This window comes from Trematomus bernacchii, unplaced genomic scaffold, assembly GCF_902827165.1.
Source record: "Trematomus bernacchii unplaced genomic scaffold, fTreBer1.1, whole genome shotgun sequence".
NCBI lineage: Eukaryota > Metazoa > Chordata > Actinopteri > Perciformes > Nototheniidae > Trematomus > Trematomus bernacchii.
The window spans coordinates 9,787,474-9,809,563 of record NW_022987851.1 but is presented as its reverse complement, the minus strand read 5'-3'; the positions used below and the strand labels follow the sequence as shown (position 1 = coordinate 9,809,563).

General features: G+C 40.3%; 1 protein-coding gene across 1 annotated transcript in view; it reads left to right on the top strand.

Moving 5' to 3' along the window:
• rtn4rl1b (reticulon 4 receptor-like 1b) overlaps positions 1-20,860 on the top strand; it is a 143,908-nt gene extending 123,048 nt beyond the window's left edge. The window contains exons 2-3 of the mRNA XM_034113345.1: positions 17,074-17,525; positions 18,077-20,860. Of these exons, the coding sequence (XP_033969236.1) occupies positions 17,074-17,525; positions 18,077-18,964 (1,340 nt within the window). The 3' untranslated portion in view covers positions 18,965-20,860. The remainder of the gene's footprint in view (positions 1-17,073; positions 17,526-18,076) is intronic.
• Positions 20,861-22,090: the final 1,230 nt, after the last annotated feature.

The window sequence follows — 22,090 nt, the reverse complement described above, 5'->3', positions numbered from 1 at the left end:
TGACGCACACCTGCACACTTGCTAGCGTGTTCCACACTTCGTTTTCCGAATGCCAGGAAGTATTCTTGACTCGCTTCTGAAGCAAGATGCTCGGCAGACATGTGCTATCAAGCAAGCGTACTCGCGATTGAGAAACACCCTCAGTGTAGCACAACAAAATACACGTTTGCAGGGGCCAGATACCATTTAAAAAAAATATATAAATGCAGAACTAAACTAAAGATCCACAAACTGTGATGATAACGGGAGCTGCACTGGAAAACATGTACTGAAGCAAATTAAAATGAATATCAGTGACCATGTTCATGGTAATAAATGAACATGTCACCCACTGCAACAGCGTGGCTAATGTATGTTTATAGTTTAATCGTGTCTGGAAAACAATGACGCTCTATTCCACAGAGGATTTAGCTATATCAAGCTTTGGGAAAGAGACAATACTGCTTAATAAGATCAATTTACTGCTGAGCTTAGCCTTTAATGGGACTTGTTGAGAATAAAAAACATAGAGAATGTTGCCAGCCCTATCTTTTAGTTGCCAAAACCTTATCCTCACAGATGGTGGAATACAAAACGAGTTACCGGTTATTTCAGTAGTACAACCTTGTTTAATTTGATTGTTACATTGGCATTTTGGCTGCTATCAATGTCAAGAAATGTTTTTGTTTAAATAAATGATTTTCTTTGCAAAGTCAATTATATCCCTTTTAAAAATGCCGTACACACATAAAGTTTGTTATTTTGTCACAGTTCGAGTTAAGCAGAAAGAATCACTTTGGCAAACTTGGTGTGTTTGAGTTTAGGCTTTTGCCATTACAGCTTCCCATGGTTGACTGCAGCCCAGTTTAACCTCTGGAGCGGCCCCACCAACAATGCAGCCTGGGATAGAGCAGAATAGGTGGGGGAGAGAGGGTGACAGGGTGAAGAGCTAACGTTTGTGGTGGTGAGGGCAGAGAGGTGTGAAGATAATAGCCCCAGTGGGAAGATATGCAAGGCAGGGGTGCTTTATGAGGCTTGGCCACTCTAGTGTGAAGGAGTTCTTTATTGCACACAGAAACTGAAAGAGTAATCTTCAACTTATTCAGTTTTTACTTCTGGTGGCTTTCCATCTCTCACTTTCCCTCACTCTCATCTCTTACCATCTCAAATTTGCATTATCGGCATGACCATACAGTAATAACAATCAGTAATGTCAAGTTTCAATGTAAGGGTTATGTTATACGTTTTTCTTGCCCTTAATAGGTTTTCACACTTTAATATCAGTTATACAACACATCTTTATTGCTCGTTATTAAGATTACCAATATTAAAATGTATACTTAAAGGCAGCAGGCCTATGTTCTCATGTGTTGTGGTGGTTTTCCATCAGGCTGTGACATGTTCTGACATATTTTTGCTGTATCTTTATCTATGCCAATTTAAAAAAGAGTAAATATTGAAAAGGATTTTGGCCTCAGAGCGTTTGAGCTTTGTTTCAGTGAATAATTGTGTTCTTATGCACTAAACCGGCTGTGGTGTTGCTCTTTTTCTTTCTCTTGTTGGCAGAGCGGTTGTGGGTTGTTTTCTCTGAGTTGCCAGGTTTTTCGACAGTGCCAATGCACAAACTGTGGTCACTCAGTTAGTCTTTCTCAGTTTCTGGTCACACACTGTGCTTAGATATTTTGCCACTTGCTATTGTCTGTTCAGAGCTAAAAGCTTAAAGGAGATGTCCAGTGGTTAATGCTTGTTTCCTTTTTTAATTTGATAGGTCCAGATTAGGTGTGAGGTGTGCCACTGTGCCCAGATGGCCGATGGGACTTTTCTCCTCTTGGGAGACTAGGTGTTGCGTCAAATTGACCTGTATTTAGGATATTTACTGAAAAGGCATCTAGTTAAAATGTGTGCTTCATAGTGAAATTCTAAGTCCTTGGCTTATAAAATGTTTATAAAGGAACCATTTGATATTCAGTCAGACTCACCTGAGAACTTTGGGTTAATGGTTTTGTTATTGCCATCAGACAGGTTACTTTTCTTTTTTTCCCTGGAAAATAATATTTTTAGCAGATGAAAGCAAGGCACATTTTTATGTACTAAAATGTTGTTAAAGTGAGCTCCACATGTAGGAGCTGCAAAATAGGATCACTAATTATAATCCAGGGATATAATACTGTTTATAAAACGGACACATCAAATCAAGCAATCTGATTGGTTCTTAGCCGTGATATAATGAGCTTATATCACGGGTAGAATTGTAGTTACTTTTCACAAGTCAGTATCCCTCCGCGTCTGAGAAAAAGCTACAACTGTTACAACTGTTACATTACGTCCGTTACAAAACTAACTAACTTACAAAGCTTAAGATGGAAACATTTAAGGTTAACTTCAAACAAACAAACTTCGACCTCCGGGGTGGCCTTACTATGGAGGAGTGGATTGAGCAGTGCCTATCTCCAGAAAAAAAAAGCACCTAAACGACGACATGCAGAGCTACGTGAAGAGCAGGTAGACCAACTGACCGGAGAAAGTGGAGCAATATTCTCGCCACGCCAAGCAACAGCCTAGTACAGTAACCTCGTAAGCCATTCTACTGATGCTGGACAGTTTTTCAGTGGGTGCACAACAAACGGCAACATACAAATTAATGTAAATAAATAGCCAAATAATCGATCAACGCTGTCTGTCTAATATGTTCACTAGCTGTTAGTGTTGTTGCATAGCAACCACCTCGCACTATATTTTGTGCAGAAGGCAACGGAGGGACTTTTATTTTGAACATCATTAATGTTCGCGTCGGGCCAAACCACGCCCCTTAGCTGTGATATAATGACCATATACCACGGCCTGTCGTGAGCTATTGCTTAAATATAATATTCTGAAAATGGCCAGTCTGCATAAGTACTTTTTCCGTCTCTGGCCATGATTGTTTTTAAATTGTACATAAAAAAAAAACGATTGTGTTTTGTAATACGTTTGATACTAGAATATTAGGTGAATTATTGGCAATGAGTTTTGATATCTGCTCATATTTTAATAATATGCTAATTATAAGATCAAATTGACAATATGAATACCGAAGAAAGGTTACCTAACGCCAGGCTGAAGGGCAGTGTTTAACTGCCCTCTCTGGTCGAATGTCGCAACCCTGTTTAACTTCCGACCACGCCCAGCCTCACGTACAGTGGTCGAAAATAAAACCACTGGAGGTCAGCAAATACAACATTTAAAAGGAGAATACTCTTTGAGGTCGGCTCAACATCCATTGTTTTTCTTTCCTCTCTTTCTTTGTCTCTTTTTTACATCTCGTCTAACTCCTCTCTATGTCTATCTCTCCCTTTCCAATCCCTTCATTTTTCGGCCTCTCCCTCCACCTTTGAAATATCTCACTCACAATTTCTTGTGTAAACAAAACACTCACTGGCTCTCTCTGTCCTTGACTTTACTTCTCGTTATCCGTCTTCAAGGAGAAATGCGGGGGGGAGGAGGGGGTTAGCTGGCCAGGGGGAATCAGGTTTCATCATCCAGCCACATGAACTAAGATTGAGCTCTCCTTGCTACTGCTGTTCTGAATATCATTGATGTTTATGACTAGATGCAATATTCAGGGGTAGGCTTTCTTTTTGGTCATACATCGGCAAAAGTTCATGGGACCAAGTCATTACATGGAATGAAAATTAGTCTCAGGGCCATCACTGTGGAGGGGGAAAAAAATAAACCACTTATCTGTGGAACGTCTGCAGCAAGGCACTTGGCTTTATAAGGAGAGAGGGGATTGGGAGCACTCTATAGCGAGAGGTAGTTGCATGCAGACAAGCAGCTATAGAGGGAGGGGAAAGCACTCACAGAGCTGAGTAGTTTGTGTGGTTCACCTCTGAGGGTTCAGGTTTACAATGGAGACAAGAAAAGCTAAATAGAAACTTCAAATGGCAGAGCTGTGGCAAAAGCAGCAGCACTCACGACATGATAAAAACACCTAAATGTCGTGTAAAAAGATCAAGTGATTTGTCATGATCCTCAGGTTCCCCTTCATGGATGGAGCAGTGGCATTTGGGAAAAGTTATGAGAGTAAGAATTTCATTATTGGGTTGAATGTTTTTCAGGTTCTGGTGATGAAACACTTTGAAGCGACTCGTTGGGTTGGTGTTGTGCTTGCTCAGTGACTCACTAAATCCCATAAGCCGCTATAGTATCTCTAACGGCCAGACCGGGGTTTCTTTAATCACACCTAGACAGTGAGTCTGTTTCATCCCACGAAGCCTTTTGCTTTGTAGTTTTGGGAAACAACAACAGAATCAATTGAGCAGCAAGGGGGACATGGCATGAGGGAGGAGAGGAGTAATTGATTGCAAAGACATGAAGTTAAAAGGAACATTAATTTGAATGAGCAAGATATACGTAACTATGTATGTACACATAGCTTGCAAGAACTACCAATGTTTAGACCTTACATTTAGGGGATTTCACAATGGAGAATTGCTAAATGGAGACAAAACAGTGACTCAAGGGCAGCTTTAATAAACTTCAGAGAATTGAGAAAGTGAAATGATAAGTTCATCCTCAGCTGAAACTAGACTATGACTCCGAAGACAGACTGAATGGAGACCAATGGGACCAAGATGAATTCCAAAGGGGAACAAAACAGGTCTTAATTAAGTTTGATAAGAAATGGAACAGTAGACGTTCTCTGATAGTGACACATAAGTTACAGTAAATGCAGTAGGTGTTTGTTGGGGGAAAGTGTTGGAGGCTTTCAAGGTGATAAGCCCTGTCGAGGCCCAGGACATTAATAAATTGGCATTACACGAAGATCAATGGTGATGCTCTCAGGGTCTGAAAAACTATACTTAATGAAAAGGGATTACTCTCTTAAGATCAAGGTCTTCCACTTCCCTTCTTCCCCTCTGATCATTTTCCTCTACTCTTTTGTATTCTGTTGTGTTTTCTTCCTTCACTCACCCCAACCTTTTTGAAGAAAATATTCACATGTATACTTATTTTGTCAATATGACATGACGTCCTCAAGCTACTAATTGAAATGCAAAGTTTGTCTGGAAATGTGTTATTTGTTGCACTATAATTATGTGAGAGAAGCCCATGTAAATGGTCACATTATGTATTTATGTCAATGCACATTGATTGTGGGATTCAGCTTAAGGGAAAACTTTCTTCAAAAACTGCCTCTTGAATATTAGATATTTTGTTTTACTCCCTCCGGTTGGAAATCTGGCTGTGAAAAGTTTGTTGCTTGATCTCTTTCAGGATGCCAGCATCTTTAGTTAAATGTTCACAGCATCTACAACTAATTCTAAGTCGAGGCAAACAAAACATCACAAGCTATAGAGAAACATCTCAACCATTACTGCAGTATAACACATTCCGCATATTCAGTACTGTACGTTCAAATCACTCACAGTTCCTCCACAACATGGCTAAATACCTTTTCATGTCACACTAATGCCTTAGCTACTATAAGCCTCAACCAAAGACTTGTAGCATACTTAGCATATTTAGCAATTACTCTGTGCTTTGATTTTAGTTTTGGAATGTACTGAGCATACTGAACATATGGATGAACAGTAAGGTGGATAAGCAGAAATGGTTTTGTTTCTGTGAATATTTTGAGGGGGAAGTACTCAGATATATAGAGTACGGCATTTACATTTCCCCTTAAGCAAAGAGTATCAACATGTACAACAAAATATGCTTAAAGTACCAAAGGTATTCATTCAGCACAATGAATTATTCAAAGATATCTATATATATATTTGGTTTGCATATATTAATGCATTCATCTGGTTACCGCTTTGATGTTGCAGCTGGTCAAGGTGAAGCTTTTGTTTTCCATTTATAATGCAGTGTAGTTTGTCTATTTCACCAAGGGATCAATAAAGTGTGTCTTTAAAAGTAATCAATCAATTATGTATTGTTATTCTTCTCCAAATCTGTATCTTTAAAGTAAAGTTAGGTTATTAAACAAAGGTCATGTTTATCTCATCTAATTTAACTAACCATTAGTTGTACACTTCTGCTGCTCAAGTATTTACTTTATTTAATCTGCTTACATCCATAGTTGAAACGTACAGATTGTTTTCTTCATGAGTTATTAAAATGGTCACATGTACTTTCATATGTACACTGTGTTGGTATGTCAGGTCTGTGTTGTACTGTAGGTAATGTCCTCCCTGGAGGTTGTCTTTCAGCTCTGACTTCCACACAGTGGGTCCTCATTGTCTCTCAGTCCACCTACTGTCTCCTGAACTAATGAGTCACAATGCTTTGCTGTTACCTCACACATTTTTCTGCCTGATTTCACATTTCGCCTTTCCTCTTTGAAGCCATTATATGAGACTGTTGAGACTCTCTGCATGTGTGTGCATTTATGTTCAGGGAGCACCAAACTCTCACCTGCTATGAATAATTGATCTTCTGAATCTAGGCTGCATGAGGTTTGTATGCGAGGAGGCAGCTGCTGCAGCAGGAGGGTACCTTACAGTTTGATTTAACAGAAACATGTAAGGCATAGCAGGAGGTAGAGACCGCTGAATTGGAAAATGCCACCTTTCAGTGCAGGTAAACGTCTTCACTGACCTGATGGTTTCAAAGCAGAGCTATGCAGCCTCTAAATCATTAATCCACAAAAGCTTTTAGTAGCATGTCCTCAAGTCAGAATGTGCGTCTCCAAGGTTAGGGATTGTCATTATCTACACATGTCAACATGATGCAATTTTAATCAGCCGTTTCAAGTAGCCTGATTAAACCAGGACTGAGACTTTAAATGAAAACAATGTGTGAAATAAAAGGACGAGGTGTTTGAAAGGAGGTTGTTGACATTGAGGAAAACACGTCCCAGAGTTAACAAAACCCTAAGCAACACAATTGATTATCTTGAATTCCTGTTTATGAACCAAAAGCAACACAATGGCATTGCAGTAGTGTAGCTCAAACAAAGTGAATATTTGTCCTGTAAAAAGGTGATATTATTCACGTTGCTGAATAAACATTGATAAGTCATGCAGTTAACTGCTCTCCATCCAGGACATGGATTATAGTGTTAGAGCTGACAGGTCTCTGAAATGATAAACTCTATAATAGAAATGCAGAGCAGATTGAGACAAATTGTTATGTACATCAGCATGCTGATGGACTGATTGGAGAGGTATAACATCTTATTACTGTATATGTTTGTGTCACTGTGAGAATTCCAAAGGGAGAAAAACATATTTCTAAACTTTTGACTGCAGCCCTGCTTTGGCCTGCTGCTCTGCTGTTCTAAAATCTGTGTTAATTTACTAATTCCATGGGGAGATCTCCCTATTTTGTTTGGCCCTTTCGAGAGAAACATCAAAGCACAGGGTGAGTTAAAGAGCAGCAGCCCTGGGGCTAGTAATGATTCAATGCTCAGATTCTTAAGGCAGATGCTCGTGGACACAGGGCATGTAACTGTGCTGTAGACATTTCCCCACCAAGTCCACAAAAAAACACCCTCTCTCTCCCCTACGTCTCGATTAAGTATGCTGAAGTTATTGCAGTATAGATTGTATATTTGTCCAAGCTATTTTTTTCAATTGCCGCTTTTCTTTCCATCTGTCTGCTCGCTGTCACAGTTTCACCCAAACTCAGCTTCACTCTGACAGAGACACACAATGATTGGTCGCGCTGCACTCTGTCATTGACATACATGCGCATGATTGAACAAGACGCAGCGACGAGACGTCCCCGGCAGACTGACAACCATCCGGTCCGCAGCTGAGAGCTATAAACTCAGCTCCAAAATATGTTCAACAGAGAATAAGTGTGTCTCAAGTGTGTGAAACCGGAGGAATTGTCTGTGTGTTTGATTAGTATCCTTTGTGGAAGTCTTACGCTCAGCTTTAAATGGGCTTGGTCCAACAATAAAAAGGAAACTTAATTGAAAGCAATGAATTCAATTCAGATTATTTCATCTACATAATAAAAAAAAACGTATTAAATCAAATTTTATGTCCACTAAATTCAGAATTTCAATGACATTCAATGATAAAAACCGCTGAACGGACATGTCAATTTTCAAGGTGACGGTCTTCATAGAAGCTGACATTTTTTCTAAAGCCATTATTTAAAAGCGCAACATGGAATGCCTGGCCATCTGCTCGAACAAAAATAGCGGGCCGCCTCTTTACCCCCACTGCGGGGTCGACACAATCCACATTAACAGCCATCAAGCCAACCACCCAATAAACAGCAGGGCAATAATACACAAAACAGACAGCTGAAACTCTTCAAGCCTGTTAAAATAACACTGCTATTTTATCATCTTCATGTTTACATTGGCCATCTGTGAGTGTACTGCAACATCCCTTACCCCTTAAGAACTGCCATGCTCCTGTCAAGAGCCAAAATAGTTAATTAAATTGCAGTTTACCATACTCCCCACATCCCATAAATGCCCTTTCATTAAGAAATACATCCAACTGAAATTGACCACATGTTGTGATAATGACACAGATTTACCATGCATTATAGTGCCAATTCAATTCAATTTAACATGCCTAATTGGCGTTAACATTACAATGACTATATCAGCGCCAAATAGAAGTGTGTCTAGCTTGTGTGATGACAGGGATACGAAAAACTCTTGTGAAACGGACTGTAAATATTTTAAGAGCTCCTATTATATCAAGCATCTTCAACCATGAAAGATAATTATGAGCCACTCCGGCAACAGGAATTGCATTATAAATGCTCTCTATCACCTGCTGAACTACATATGGATGCACTTTGGATGATTTATTTGGTTTGGTGGAACCATTAGTTTAGTTTGGCCAGTGCAGTGCAATACCGCCACAGGGAGTGCAATATATTTGAATCATTTGGCTTTGTGCTGTCGTGATGAATGAATGTAGTTGGTGGCTGATAGTGTTAGTGCATTGATAGTGTGTGTGCTGTTTGTATCCGTGTTTGTGCCTCTTCTCCTTGTGTGTGCATGCACACCGTCTGGCATCTATCAGCGCTCAACAGAATGCTGTGAAGGCGTGAAGAGTAAAAGACCAGGGGGTACAGATGTGTCTGCAAATGTAAGCAAGTGACATTAGCACCTACTAGACACCCATTAAGTCTGTTAATTAAAATGCAGGTATTAAACATCTGTGGACAGCTCAGCCATCAGCCACCCGCTCTCTGCCTGTCTCTCTCAGCATCTTCAATTTCCATGTTTGAAATAAATGAGCTTATTCACCTGCACATACGCTCCACCAATCTCCCCCTTTCATTCTGCTCATGCTCCATATGGTGCTGCTTGTTTGAAAGTTATTTTTAGGCCTTCTAATTCCTGAACCTGAGAAAACTTGCTGTCACTCACATCGTCTCTGCCTTTTTTATGTTTGACTTTCCTTCTGGTTCGCTTGTTCACTTTTAGATGTTTGTGTGTTGAGAAGCATTACAAATAAGATCCTCATCTCTCTGCAGTTGCGACTGTCAGCTCTGTGGATTTTTCTACAATGTTTCCCTTTTTATCTGCACTTTTTTACCACATATTCTTACTCTCTTTTTCTCATTTATCCGATCTAAATTGTGAATTTGAAAAGACACAAACAGGGATGCCTCATTGACTACCCACTGCTGTTCACAATATCAAACAGCAATAAAGTAGCACTTAGACATAAACATATCAATCATTTCATGTCATTTCAAACCTTTATTTAACCAGGTAGGTCCCATTGAGATCATTGATCTCTTTTTCAAGGGAGACCTGCAGCAAGTAGGTTCCACATGAAACATAAAACAACATAAAACAATAAAGGACATCATACATCATATTTACAGGGCTACTTTTACATACCTATCGACATTTACAAGTACCAACAGTACTGACAATTTAGAGATGGGCCTATAATTATTTAATAAAGTGGCCTCCCCACCTTTTAGTAAAGGCAGGACATAAGCTGACTTCCATACTTTTGGAATTGCATTTGTGCTGAGGGAGAGGTTAAAAAGAGAAGTAAGAGCTGGTGCAATCAAATCTGCAGCTATCTTTAAAAAGAAAGGTTCTACGTTGTCTGGACCAGCCGGTTTCTTAGGATCTAACTTGGTTAAGGCTTCATGAACAACATCAATAGTAAAAGGAGAAAAACTGAAAGGGTTTTCCAGACCACATTGTTCAGAGTCACGGATTGGGGTGTTCACAGAAGCAGAGTTAGTGACAGAATCAAACAGAGAGCCACAGGACACAAAATGCTCATTAAAACAATTTAACATAGTAGCCCTGTCCGATATAGTGCCAGATGCTGTGGTAAGGCACAGAGGTAGCTCATTACGGATTTCACCGGTGGATATCGATTTAATGGTTTTCCCACATTTTCTAGGATTATCTAGGTTTTTTGTGGTAACTGACAAATAATACTTAGACTTAGCACTTTTGATTTGAGAAGTGAAGCTATTCCTTCGCTGCCTAAATCGCAGCCATTCTACCTCTGAGCCTGATTGCCTAGCCTTTGCCCAGGCCTTGTTTCTCTGAGACTGGACAGTTCAGCAGAGAACCAAGGATTGTCTCGTCCCTTCACTCTAAATGTACGCAGGGGTGCATGTCTATCAATAATTTCAGTTAAACCAAGATAAAAATAAGACCATGCAGTTTCAACATCATCACACAGATACATTTTTCCCCAATCAAAACCAAACAGATCATGTACAAAACCCTGCTTCACAAAATGTTTTGTGTCTCTCTGTATAATAATGTGAGGGGCATGCTGGTCCATTTAACCCTCGCACAACTTGGCATTCTGCATGCCAACCTGTTATGAGACTGAGCTCCAGTTCTTACCTGCTCTCTTTACTTAAACCGTCCTTCTGCCTTGGCAGGGATGCACTCAGAAACATAAAGCAGTTCAGTCCTTGTAATAAAAGCCAACCCGAATTATCAAATCATAATTAATATGCTGGGAGTGGTGACATCATTGAACAGTGTTGACACTTAACAGTTTCTCAGCACACACTGTGCCAACGCACATTGCACATATCAAAGGAATCACACCACGATCAAAAAAGAAATGTAAATCAACAGTGCTGGTCTGAAAAGCGGTGTTGGATTTTTTAACATTTTAACAATATTCAGCCTGCACAAAATATAAATATAAATGTCTTTATTTATTTGCAGGATGAGGTGAAATTAGGTTTTAGCTGATTGATCCCTGTCATCAAATATATTATAAAAAGATAAAGACAAGTAGACAAGAACTAGAGACACATGTTTTGGCCAATTTGATGATGATTTCCACTAAAAAGATTCCCTTAGTATTAAGTATATTCATTGTATATACTAATTACACTGCTATCACAGTGTGACCTAATTTATTTGTAGTATGCGAGCATGAGATAATAAGAGCAAGAGGCATGTTGTGATCCGTCTCCAACACAGTCAAAAACAAACACAGACGCAACCATTCACGATCGCTCACACACACACACACACTTGCAAGCAATCTCTCGGTTTGCTGATGCCTCTGCACCATCACGACGTCGTGCTATATTTCTGAATATTTCCATTTGTTTCTCAGAGATCTCAGCCTTGTCATTGTTCTCTCCCATTTCCTTTTCGCTCACTAGAAGAATAGTCAGGCGACCTTATGAGGCAAAATTGCCTGCAGTAGAGCCGGGGAATGGAAAATGAGACAAAATCTATAACGTTCTGCAGTAGGCTGTGAAAAAGACAAACAAATATTCCCGGGCAGAAGTGTTTCTGGTCACAGCTGTTGGCGGGAGTGTTGATGTGTGAGTTTGCTGTTCAGACAGAAAATATTGTTAATCTGTGCTTTTAACAACTCAACAGAAACATTCTTTAAAAACTGGTAATGAGAAACAGCTGGATTTTGTTGAATAGCCCTTTATCCTTTAAGAAATACATATTTGCATTTGCCCTTTTGTTCCAACACTGTTAAAGGTCCCATGTCATGATCATTTCTAATTATCATAATTCCATTGTTGAGGTCTACTAGAATAGATTTATATTGTGCAATTTTTCAAACTCACATTGGTTTCTCATACAGCATCTCTGTATAGTATGTGTATTCACTCTCTGTCCTAAACGGCTTGTTGGAGCTCCTTCCCCCCCCTCCCTGTGAGCCCAGTGGCCGTCTGCGAGACAGCGAGACACAGCCCGAAACACACACACACCCGCAGCCTGGCTGGGAGTTTGTGTGTGTGCTCAGGCTGAGTTCCGCGGTGTCTCGCTGTTTCGCCGACCCCACACCAGTGAGCCAGCTCACAGTGTCCCGCTCCTCGCAGCAGCAAGCCTCGCAACGTCCCGCCGAGTGTGTGTGTGTGAGGAAGTCCGCGGATTGGTCCAAACGTAACGGCTCCGGGGACGTAACTTCACTATACCCAAACACGTCACTATACCCAAGAAGTAAACAATGGAAAACGAGAAATCTCCAACGAGGCGTTCTGGGGCAGCATAGACAGGTCTTTTCTGTGTTAGAGTTTTACTCGCTACAGGGTGTACTTTGAGGGTTTGTGACTCTGCAGACTGTTTACATGCATAAAAAGCTACATAACACACAAAGGGACGGGTAATAACCAGAAAAGCATGACATGGGACCTTTAAATCAAGTAAATGTGCAATTATTGGCTCATACTGGAAGTGTCAGATCATTATGTTCAATTCAGGGCATGGCTCAGCTTGCTGTGAAACCAAGGCTTATATAATCTAATAGAAAATGATTTTGTGTTTAAACCAGTTATCTCTAGATGTTTCCTCATTTTATAGAGTACTTATTGGCATTGGGTTAATTTGACATGATTTATTAAAGATGTTTAAGATTTGAAAATGTCCTATATTTTGAGTTTGAGTGAGTCCATATGGATATAAAATACATGAACAGATAATGTTTTGCAAAGATATTGGAAACATTGGAGTATAATAAACCTTAGTTATTTTTTAACCACATTATCCAAAATTAAAGTCTGACACATTGCATGACTTGATGTTAGAAAGGAACATGACAAGCTAAAGTTTGGAACCATTTCAACAGATTCATATAGTACAATTGTGTTAAATTGCTGTATATGAGATCAAGTATAGTAGGATATTACAGAATATTCAACAAATTACATCTAGCGACCTACTTGTAGCTCCAAAGAGTGATAGCAATACATTTCATCAGCCGTGTTTTAAGCCAAGCTCCTCAGGAGAATGAGCCCGTTCAATCAAACATCTAATACATTTCTTCACCATTAATATCCACTATATGCATGAACATGACTGTAAACACCTTCTGAGTGTGGAGTGAGTTGAGACTTTATTTAGAATCAGCCACTAGCAGAAGCGAAAACACCAGGGTGCTTATCAGGGGCTTTGGAGAGACACAGGAAATTGAGTTTGTCCAGTCTAATTATGGGCAGAGTCACGCAGCTCTACAGACGAACCATTTCCCTCCCATTAGCAGAGATGTGTTATTCATGAGGGCACATCCAGTGTGAACTATGCTCCACTGATATTCCACACAGTCACTTCTTGGTCTGTCAGGAGACCTGGGGCATTGTGTTTCATTTATTTATCTCCACCTCGAAAAGAAAAATGGAAGGAGGTGATGATGAGGTTGCGGGGCCATACAAGCGTATGAAGAGATATCAATAGCATTAGTCATCAGTAACCAGGAAGAGAAAGGGGTGACAGGAAGCTGCATGGAGAGAGACTTGGAAGTGAAGGACTTGTGACGAGAGTGTTAATCCACAGCCAAGACTCCAACCTGAAATAGCTGCGCCTTTTTTCTTTCCAAAAACACATTATCTATCTTTTAGAGCCTCTCTTTTATTCTGCCAAATTCCAATGGGCATATATATATTTCGTTGTGTCCAAAGCTATTTATATAATACAATCTGAGCTGAATGGCACATTGTGTGAGCTCACAATGCAGTCATGACACACATTAATTTCTTACATTTTCATTTAAGGACATTATTCCCACACAATACATGTTTTTCCTCTGAGCGGAAAACCAGTTCCCCTATTCAAAGCTCTGTAAACAAGCATCATCCAGCCTTTTATGCTTGTCACACTGACATTAACCCAAACCTGATGCATGGTTTAACGCTTGAGAATGTACAGTATGAGAATGCATGACTTAGTGAATCCATGGAGAGCTTATACAAGCACTATTGCATGTATGTGTAATGTATGTCTACATCTGTATTTAAAGTAGCACTTGGAGATGTAAATACATGCTGTGCTGAGATCAGTAAGCTGGCAGGTGTTAAAGTCTCTAGTGGTGGTGCATGTTATGCCAGCTTCAAACGAGAGCACACATGTCCTCAGTGTGGCTGAAAACAAGAAAAAGAGTGTATGCTTCTCCCTCATCACTCAATTTGCATGCATAAGAGAGTGTTACTTCAACATTCATATCATACATTCACCCCTTCTAAAGCCTCATCCGGGATGAAGTTAAGAGATTGTATTCATAGGGAAGAAATGAAGAAAGATATACGATCCCTTATCTACCAATTATTTTTATGTGTTTTTGGTCAGAGCCGTAAAAAGAGCCGTTTTGGAGGAACTGATTAAGCAGGGTAAAGAATCTATTACTTGGTTCTGACAAGTTGAGGAGAGTGAGAGGAGAGGAGGCGCATCCTCGTGTCCAACATGATTAGCAGATCACTGATTCAAATTTGTCTCGCTATCTCGGCAACATCTCCATTCTCATTCCCTCGCTCTCCTGTGTATCACACTTATCAATGTCTTTCTCTCAGATCATTTTCCTGCTGGAGATATACCTAATACTATTGACATGCATGAAGAAGTGTGTTAATGGAAATAGTTCAAGGCTTCAAAAAATATAATTACTGAGAGAGAAGAAGATCTGCTAAATGAATAATGGAATCTCTTGGATGAATTCCTACCACAGCAGGTTACTGTAACAAGAATCGTTTCATCTCAGAACAAATGTAAAAGCATACGATGGATTACATTTGTTGCATTGTGTGTGTTCTTTATGGAAAAGCTTCTTCTGTAAGGGTCAATATTCTAATCAAATGTGCACCTGCATCTCAAGTACCTGGTTGTTGCTGCTAAATGGACGCTGGAAGATTTACTGTTTCTTGTTTTGCTTATTTGTCAGATAAATAAAACAAACCTATATTTCCCAAGAGTAATGCAAAACGTTTTCAGCTATTTGCTCAGCCAGTATGCTGATATGCTTGATCAATCTTCATGGAAATGGCGTGTAGAAACAAAAAGACGCAGAGAGAGAAATTGGTGTGACAAATCTGGATATAACCAGTTATACACTAAATGATCCATGTCTTGATGCAGGTCATGACATTAAAATGTAAGCGACGGCATTTTGTGGTGCAGTGTCGTGAGCTCCTACACAAAATATCTACATGCAAACACACACCCTCTAATTCAACCTTTTTACAGTGTTCAACCATGAAGAATCACCTCATTTTGAGGGCACATTTCTGGTTCAGGAGGATGCAGGCATTTCCATTGTTGCCCAGTGGCAGGGCTTAACAAATAGGATTAGATCCGTGCCCGAGAGAGCCCACTCCTGTTCAGGTGACACACAGCTCAATGCTCCAGCTCTGCAACTAGACACAGAGAATTACTGTTAAAGGTCAGTGGAGTCAGACGCTGAATGTCACAGCTTAGCCACAGTTTGGCAAGAAAATACATTAGATAAATACGCCTGTCTCTTGGTGTAGAGTTATTTTGCAGCTCTTGAATTTCCACCATAAAAGACCCAGGATTACAGGGTGAGTTAAAAGGCAACAGAGGCATATCGATTAGATTCAGTGAATCAGGCCTCTGCTGTGCTGTGAATAATAAATTGAGCAGAAGACAGCCAGGGGTTGCCATGATGGGCTCTGAGTTGTGCTCATTCGGGATGAGATTGTGGATAAGTCATATCTCCTGTCTCAAAGATCTGGGGAATCATGTCACTGATCTGAAATCGCCTCAGAGCAGCTTACTACAACTTTAAATATGCATTCACACCCCATTTAACAACACAAAACGACTGATCGAGGCTTGCTGCAGAGGGTGGACTCTCAGCGAAGGAATTGGACTCCTAATAGCACAACTCCCCAAAGTGGCATTATATTGGAAAGGGTAATTGCTTACATATCTGCCAAGATGTAAAATCAGAGAGTGTTGAATCAGGGACCCAATCAACTTTACTGAGACATCTTGTGACTCACTGAAGCAGGTGTTATTGGTTGTTCTCTTTAGCAGACTCTGAATTGTGGGCCTAAAAACACTTAGTTGATTCAGGCAGTGAACTGTGACAAAAAGGGTCCATAATGTGCAGCAGAGGGACAATTGCAGTGCTTTGTGAAAAACAGAATGCAAAATGAAATCTCTAAATGAGACTTAATTACCTTTTTTTAATTTTGTGTTTTGCGACCTGTGACTTATGATTTCAATACACTAGTACTAGTAATAAGGCCACTATAACGTGCACTTCCAGCAACAGCGTTGGATGGCATGTCCGTCTGTCAGTCCAAGACCTATTGTCATGCAATTTAGAAATTCATGGTCATGAAGTTGGCATATGTAGTTCAGAGTGGCCAAGGTCGACATAAAGTGTTGCATGGAATTTGCTACACATACAGTAAAGGAATTTGTGCTACGAGCAGGTTTTACAGTTTTCTGTTTAATTCAACATTTTCTCAGCTGTATAACTATCCAAATCAAAACTGAACCAAAATGGTTACCTTGGTAAACGTTAATTATTTTAAATATCACCATGTTAGCATTGTCATTGTTATAGTATGTTAGCAGGATGATGTTAGCTCTAGGGGCGAGTGCAGCCTCACTATCAAGGCTGTGCTTCAAAAAGTTAAATGGCTATAACTCCATACTTAATTCCTTTTTTATTTGTATTTCCTGTCTGTCTCTGTGTGCTTGTGTGTTTGTGATTTATGTCTGTAATCTCTATTCTTCCTCTATCTCCCTCTTTCTTTCTCTCAACCTGTATGTGTGTGTGTGTGTGTGTGTGTGTGTGTGTGTGTGTGTGTGTGTGTGTGTGTGTGTGTGTGTGTGTGTGTGTGTGTGTGTGTGTGTGTGTGTGTGTGTGTGTGTGTGTGTGTGTGTGTGTGTGTGTGTGTGTGTGTGTGTTCTCTCTGCAGGCTGTGGACTGGAGTTCCTGCTGGTTCTCTGTGGGCTTGAGCTTTCATGGTCCTGCCCCCGTCACTGTATCTGCTACACTGCACCCAGCACCGTCTCCTGCCAAGCCCATAACTTCCTGTCAGTCCCTGAAGGCATCCCCCATGACAGTGAGCGCATCTTCCTACAGAACAACAAGATCCATCGATTGCTTCGGGGTCACTTCAGCTCCAATACAGTCACTCTCTGGATCTACTCCAACAACATCACATACATCGAGCCGTCCACGTTCCACGGCTTCACGCGGTTAGAGGAGGTGGATCTGGGAGACAACCGCCACCTGCGCTCCTTGGCTGAAGACACCTTCCACGGGCTGAGTCGCCTCAATGCGCTTCACTTGTACCGATGTGGGCTCAGTTCACTTCCTAGTAACATCTTCCAAGGCCTCAGAAACCTGCAGTATCTCTACTTACAGGTACATTCAACTGTTGTTTTTAAGAGCGTTTTACCACCAATACTCTATTAGGGCTGTCAATTTCAACAAGAACAAATTCGAACCAACACCTATTCTATGTGAATTAATTCGAACACAACCCACGTAGCCCAATTCTAAACGATGTTGTAAAATTAATGTGTTGTTTATTCACAGTGCCTCCGCTGCCTCACTTGAGTGACAAGCTGGCAGGTGCATTTTACCACATCAGCACACAGCCTTAACTTTATCAATCATTTTTCCATCTGTGCTGCTAAATCCCAAATTCTTTCACACATTACTTCTCAGATGGTTTGGATTATGAATTCAGCACTGCTTGATCATTCTCCCTTTTTCAAATATATAAATTTACAAGGTACAGCGTGTTGAGATATTCACTGAGAATTTTGAATTTCAACAGATGAACACATACTTTGCATAGTATGCTGATTCACACAATGTGTTCAAGGCAAATGCTACAGTCAGTTTGTGCAATAATGAAAACATTGCATAATATATAATCGTGTGATACTGTCCCCTCTGCACCTTCTCAGGAGAACCATCTGAAGTACCTGCAGGATGACACATTTACAGACCTCCACAACCTGAGCCACCTGTTCCTGCATGGAAACCGTCTATGGAGTCTCAACCAGAACACCTTCCGAGGCCTTCGAGCCCTGGACCGACTGCTCCTGCACCAAAACCAGATCGAATGGGTTGACCGCCTGGCCTTCCACGACCTGAAACGTCTCACCACCCTCTACCTGTTCAACAACACCTTGATACAGCTGTCCGGACAGTGCCTGGACGTACTTCCCGCATTGGAATACCTGCGCCTCAACGACAACCCCTGGTCATGTGACTGCAAGGCTCTGTCGCTGTGGGAATGGTTGAAGCGTTTCGGAGGTTCCACGTCTTCAGTGGTTTGCCAGGCGCCAGCTGATTTGGTGGGTAAGGACCTCAAGGTGCTGCGCAAGGAAGACTTCCCCAACTGTCCAGCGACTGTACCTAATTCTGAGTCCAGAGCCCAGACTAACAATGTATCTGGCACGGTGAATCCGTCCATGAATCACAGTGTAGTGGTGGGCTCAGGAGGGCAGACCCACTTAGTGCACACCTCGAGGCGCTCTCGAAACTGCACAAAGCCTCGCAGCAGGGTGAGCAAGGGGAAGGGTGACAATGAGGTTCACCACTCAAAGGAGGTCATGGGCGACAAGGAGGATGCCTCCCCGGATTTAACAGAAGGGGGCAAACATGACCACACGTCCCCAGACGGCACTGTCACGCGGAGGAAGCACAAGTGCACACCCCGGACCACTGTTCGCCCCCCTAGTGGGGTTCAGCAAGCCAACAATAGAGCGACCTTATCCCAGTCATTACTACATGCCTGTGCCCTCCTTGTGGCCTTAATAACGACAAATATTGACTTCATTTTCCGTTGACCTTCAGAGGGTTTTGCAGATGCTAATCACAAAAAAGCACAGCCCTCAGACCCTCTCTTGCTCCTGCACTACAAGGCCTGTGTGTCTTTTATGTATGTGTGTGTGAGTGTGATTATATGTGTAAATGTAGTGTAGGGAGCTCTAGTGTTCAGACTGAAACAGGCATTAAAGCATCAAACATCTACAACAGAAAGACTTGCAGCACAAAAATCGAAGCGACTGAGGGACATAGAATGATACAAGGTTAATGCTTGCACTGCCACTAATGCCAGTATGATTTAATCTTCATATGTCTTGGCATCTTATGTATTTTATTATGTCTACAATTTACTCAAATGGAGTTTAGATAACCAAAATCTGGTGCAAAATAGGAAGAGATGACGGAGCAAATGAGAAAGTTTAAAACCTGAAACCTGTTAGCTATTTAGCTCGGAGACAGATGAGCTAGGTCTTCGAGTGCTCCATCCAGCTTTTAGCTCCAGTTCACAGTTTGTTCGTTATCAAGAAGGTACAAATGGTAAATCAATGACCCTGTAAACTCTCTGTCGTCAGTCCAACCTTGCTCTCATCCTTTCTGCCAAATGTATTTTGTCCGAACAATTGGGTGTAAGTGTTTCTCGTAAACAAATAAGTACAGGTTTAGCATGGCAATAAATTGTGGGTCAGTCTAAGACATAGGAATGTGCCATTCAAACAAAATGGAAACATATAGCCACAGATTTTAAAGCTATAAACAGAGCAACCATAAGCTCACAGTGTATTAACTACTCTCTATATAACGCTGACTTTTTCCAGGTACTGAACCAAACTTTCTGCCAATTCAAACTTGTTTCTCATTCGTATTAGATTCATACACACAACTCTGCTTCAATCTTCATTTACGCCACTTCTCTCCTTCCGGGCAACTGAATATTAAGCCGCTAATTGTTTCAATATGGCAAGGACTGCCATGCGCTACTTTCATTTGCTTGGGAAACAATATGTGTCTCTGGGATTCCAAGCTGTGAATATTGAAGAAGTCTGTCTATATCTTGTGTCAGATGTTGTTCATTTGATTTTTCTAAGACACCAAATGGACCTAGAGATGGATCCTTGTTGTGTCACAAGGAGTCTTAGAGGCGAAGGGTCAAAGGGGGGCTTTCTCAGTTTCCCAGTGATTTTGTGCTGAACTGATGAATGAGGGCGAACCTCCCTCATTGAGAATGTGAGGAACACATATTTTTTCAATCACTTAACTTTAAAGGAATACAAGAACAAGACTTGAGAAAAAAATGTGTGTACCTTCAATGTAAAAACATTTTAAAAAGGAGCATGGCAAAGATGGGATCATGCAGAGTGAATAATGCCTCTTAATTAACTGTGTGTGATGTGATTGTCCATGAATGACGGGATCTAAGACCAAGACAATCGCTTCTGAAGTAACAAGGGGGTGCAGAGCAATGCAGATCGACAGATGGACGATTACGGGACATCTTGCTGTACTTCTGGAGCTTTTGTGCCTCCCATAAATCTACTGATAAGATGGTGTTTGTATCAATGATGTGAACTATACCTGTAACAATGGAGACAAAAGGACTTCTTGCAGTGCTGATATTAATCATTTACTGTATTACTATGAGAAAAACAATATCAGTGACATCGATGATAACAGGGTTTTCTGCTCCACCTGTCAGGAGGAGTTTTTCGACTTTTGATTTTCTGGTGATTTGTTGATTTACGTATTTTTCATGATATATTTTTAGAACCTTTGATTTGTTAATGCACAATTCCTCACCTACCTTTTTCTTGTTCTACTGTATGCCTCTTCATCCACTTTCTTTGCCATGTTTCAGTTGTTCAGTAAATTATCATCAGAAAACAACAGTACAATATGTTTATAAAGATATTAAAATATATATCTTCTTATGTCTACCATTGCAGTTTGAGTCTGTTTATTGCTGCTTTGAAGGTTTTATGTACTTGTTTTGAAAAAAAAGTAAAAGGCATGCTCAATCCCCTCTTCTTGCCTTTCTTTCCTTCAAATGTATTTTAAAGCGCAAATTGATTGTCTTCAGCATATATATATATGGTTTTTGTTTTTTTGTCTTTGCTCTAGTTGCTGGCTTAGCTGCTTCCTACAAACAGACACTTTTTCTGTGCACATAAAGGATGAATATACAATTTACAAACTAAATATTAGTGAAATGTTGGCTTCAATTGGATTAAAAAGCCAATTTTCCATTACAACCTACAGAAGGTCCTGACCAACAGGACAGAAAAAATAAAATCCAAAGTCGACATGCAGACTATGGTTTGATATATTGCAGTTCAATAAATCATTTGAAAGCACTGAGCATATTAATGAAAGTGTCACATGGAATCTGTAGATATTCTAGGCTATTATTATTATTATTAATGGGCCTGTGGAACATAAATTCTATTACCCCTTCTTTAAATTCCCTTCACCGGGATAGAAATTGATCCACAAGTAAGTGTTCCAATTTATATTTTTTTTAAACATTTTGTTAAATGATAAATGAGCTCAGAAGGAGTGGTTAAATGCATGGTCGAGGACACGGTGTTATTCTATTCTAACTGATAGCCGTTCTGGCATCTGGTGTTTGATGCTCACACTCACCAGCTTTCACTCTCAGTTTATCCAACACCCACTTCATCCCTTCTCATACTTTGTGAACCTCCCTCTGATCTTTGATTTTCATGTACAAATCTCACTTAAATCATTCTTGTTGGTTACAAGATTAAAAGTGTTTTCATGGCACAGACACAAAAACTGTGAAATTGAATCTAATTAAATTAAATGAATGAAACTACATCAAATTGTATTACACAAATTGTAGATTTTGTTAAAACCAAAATCCCACAGACATAGTTTAATGTTTTTGATTTGATGATGATGATGTACACAGTTAAAGTATGTCTTAACATTTGAGGAGAATAGGAAAATAGAGTCAATATAATCCATAATGATGAAGTCCATAGTCGGCAAAGACCGATTTTCTTTCTTCCATGTTCATGTTTGAGTGAGCTGAATGAGATGTTAAATGATAAACAGGAAAAAATTGAGCCGTCTCTGCATCCATTTGTATCTATTTACTGGAGCTGATGGGGTGTGCATTTTCTAATAAG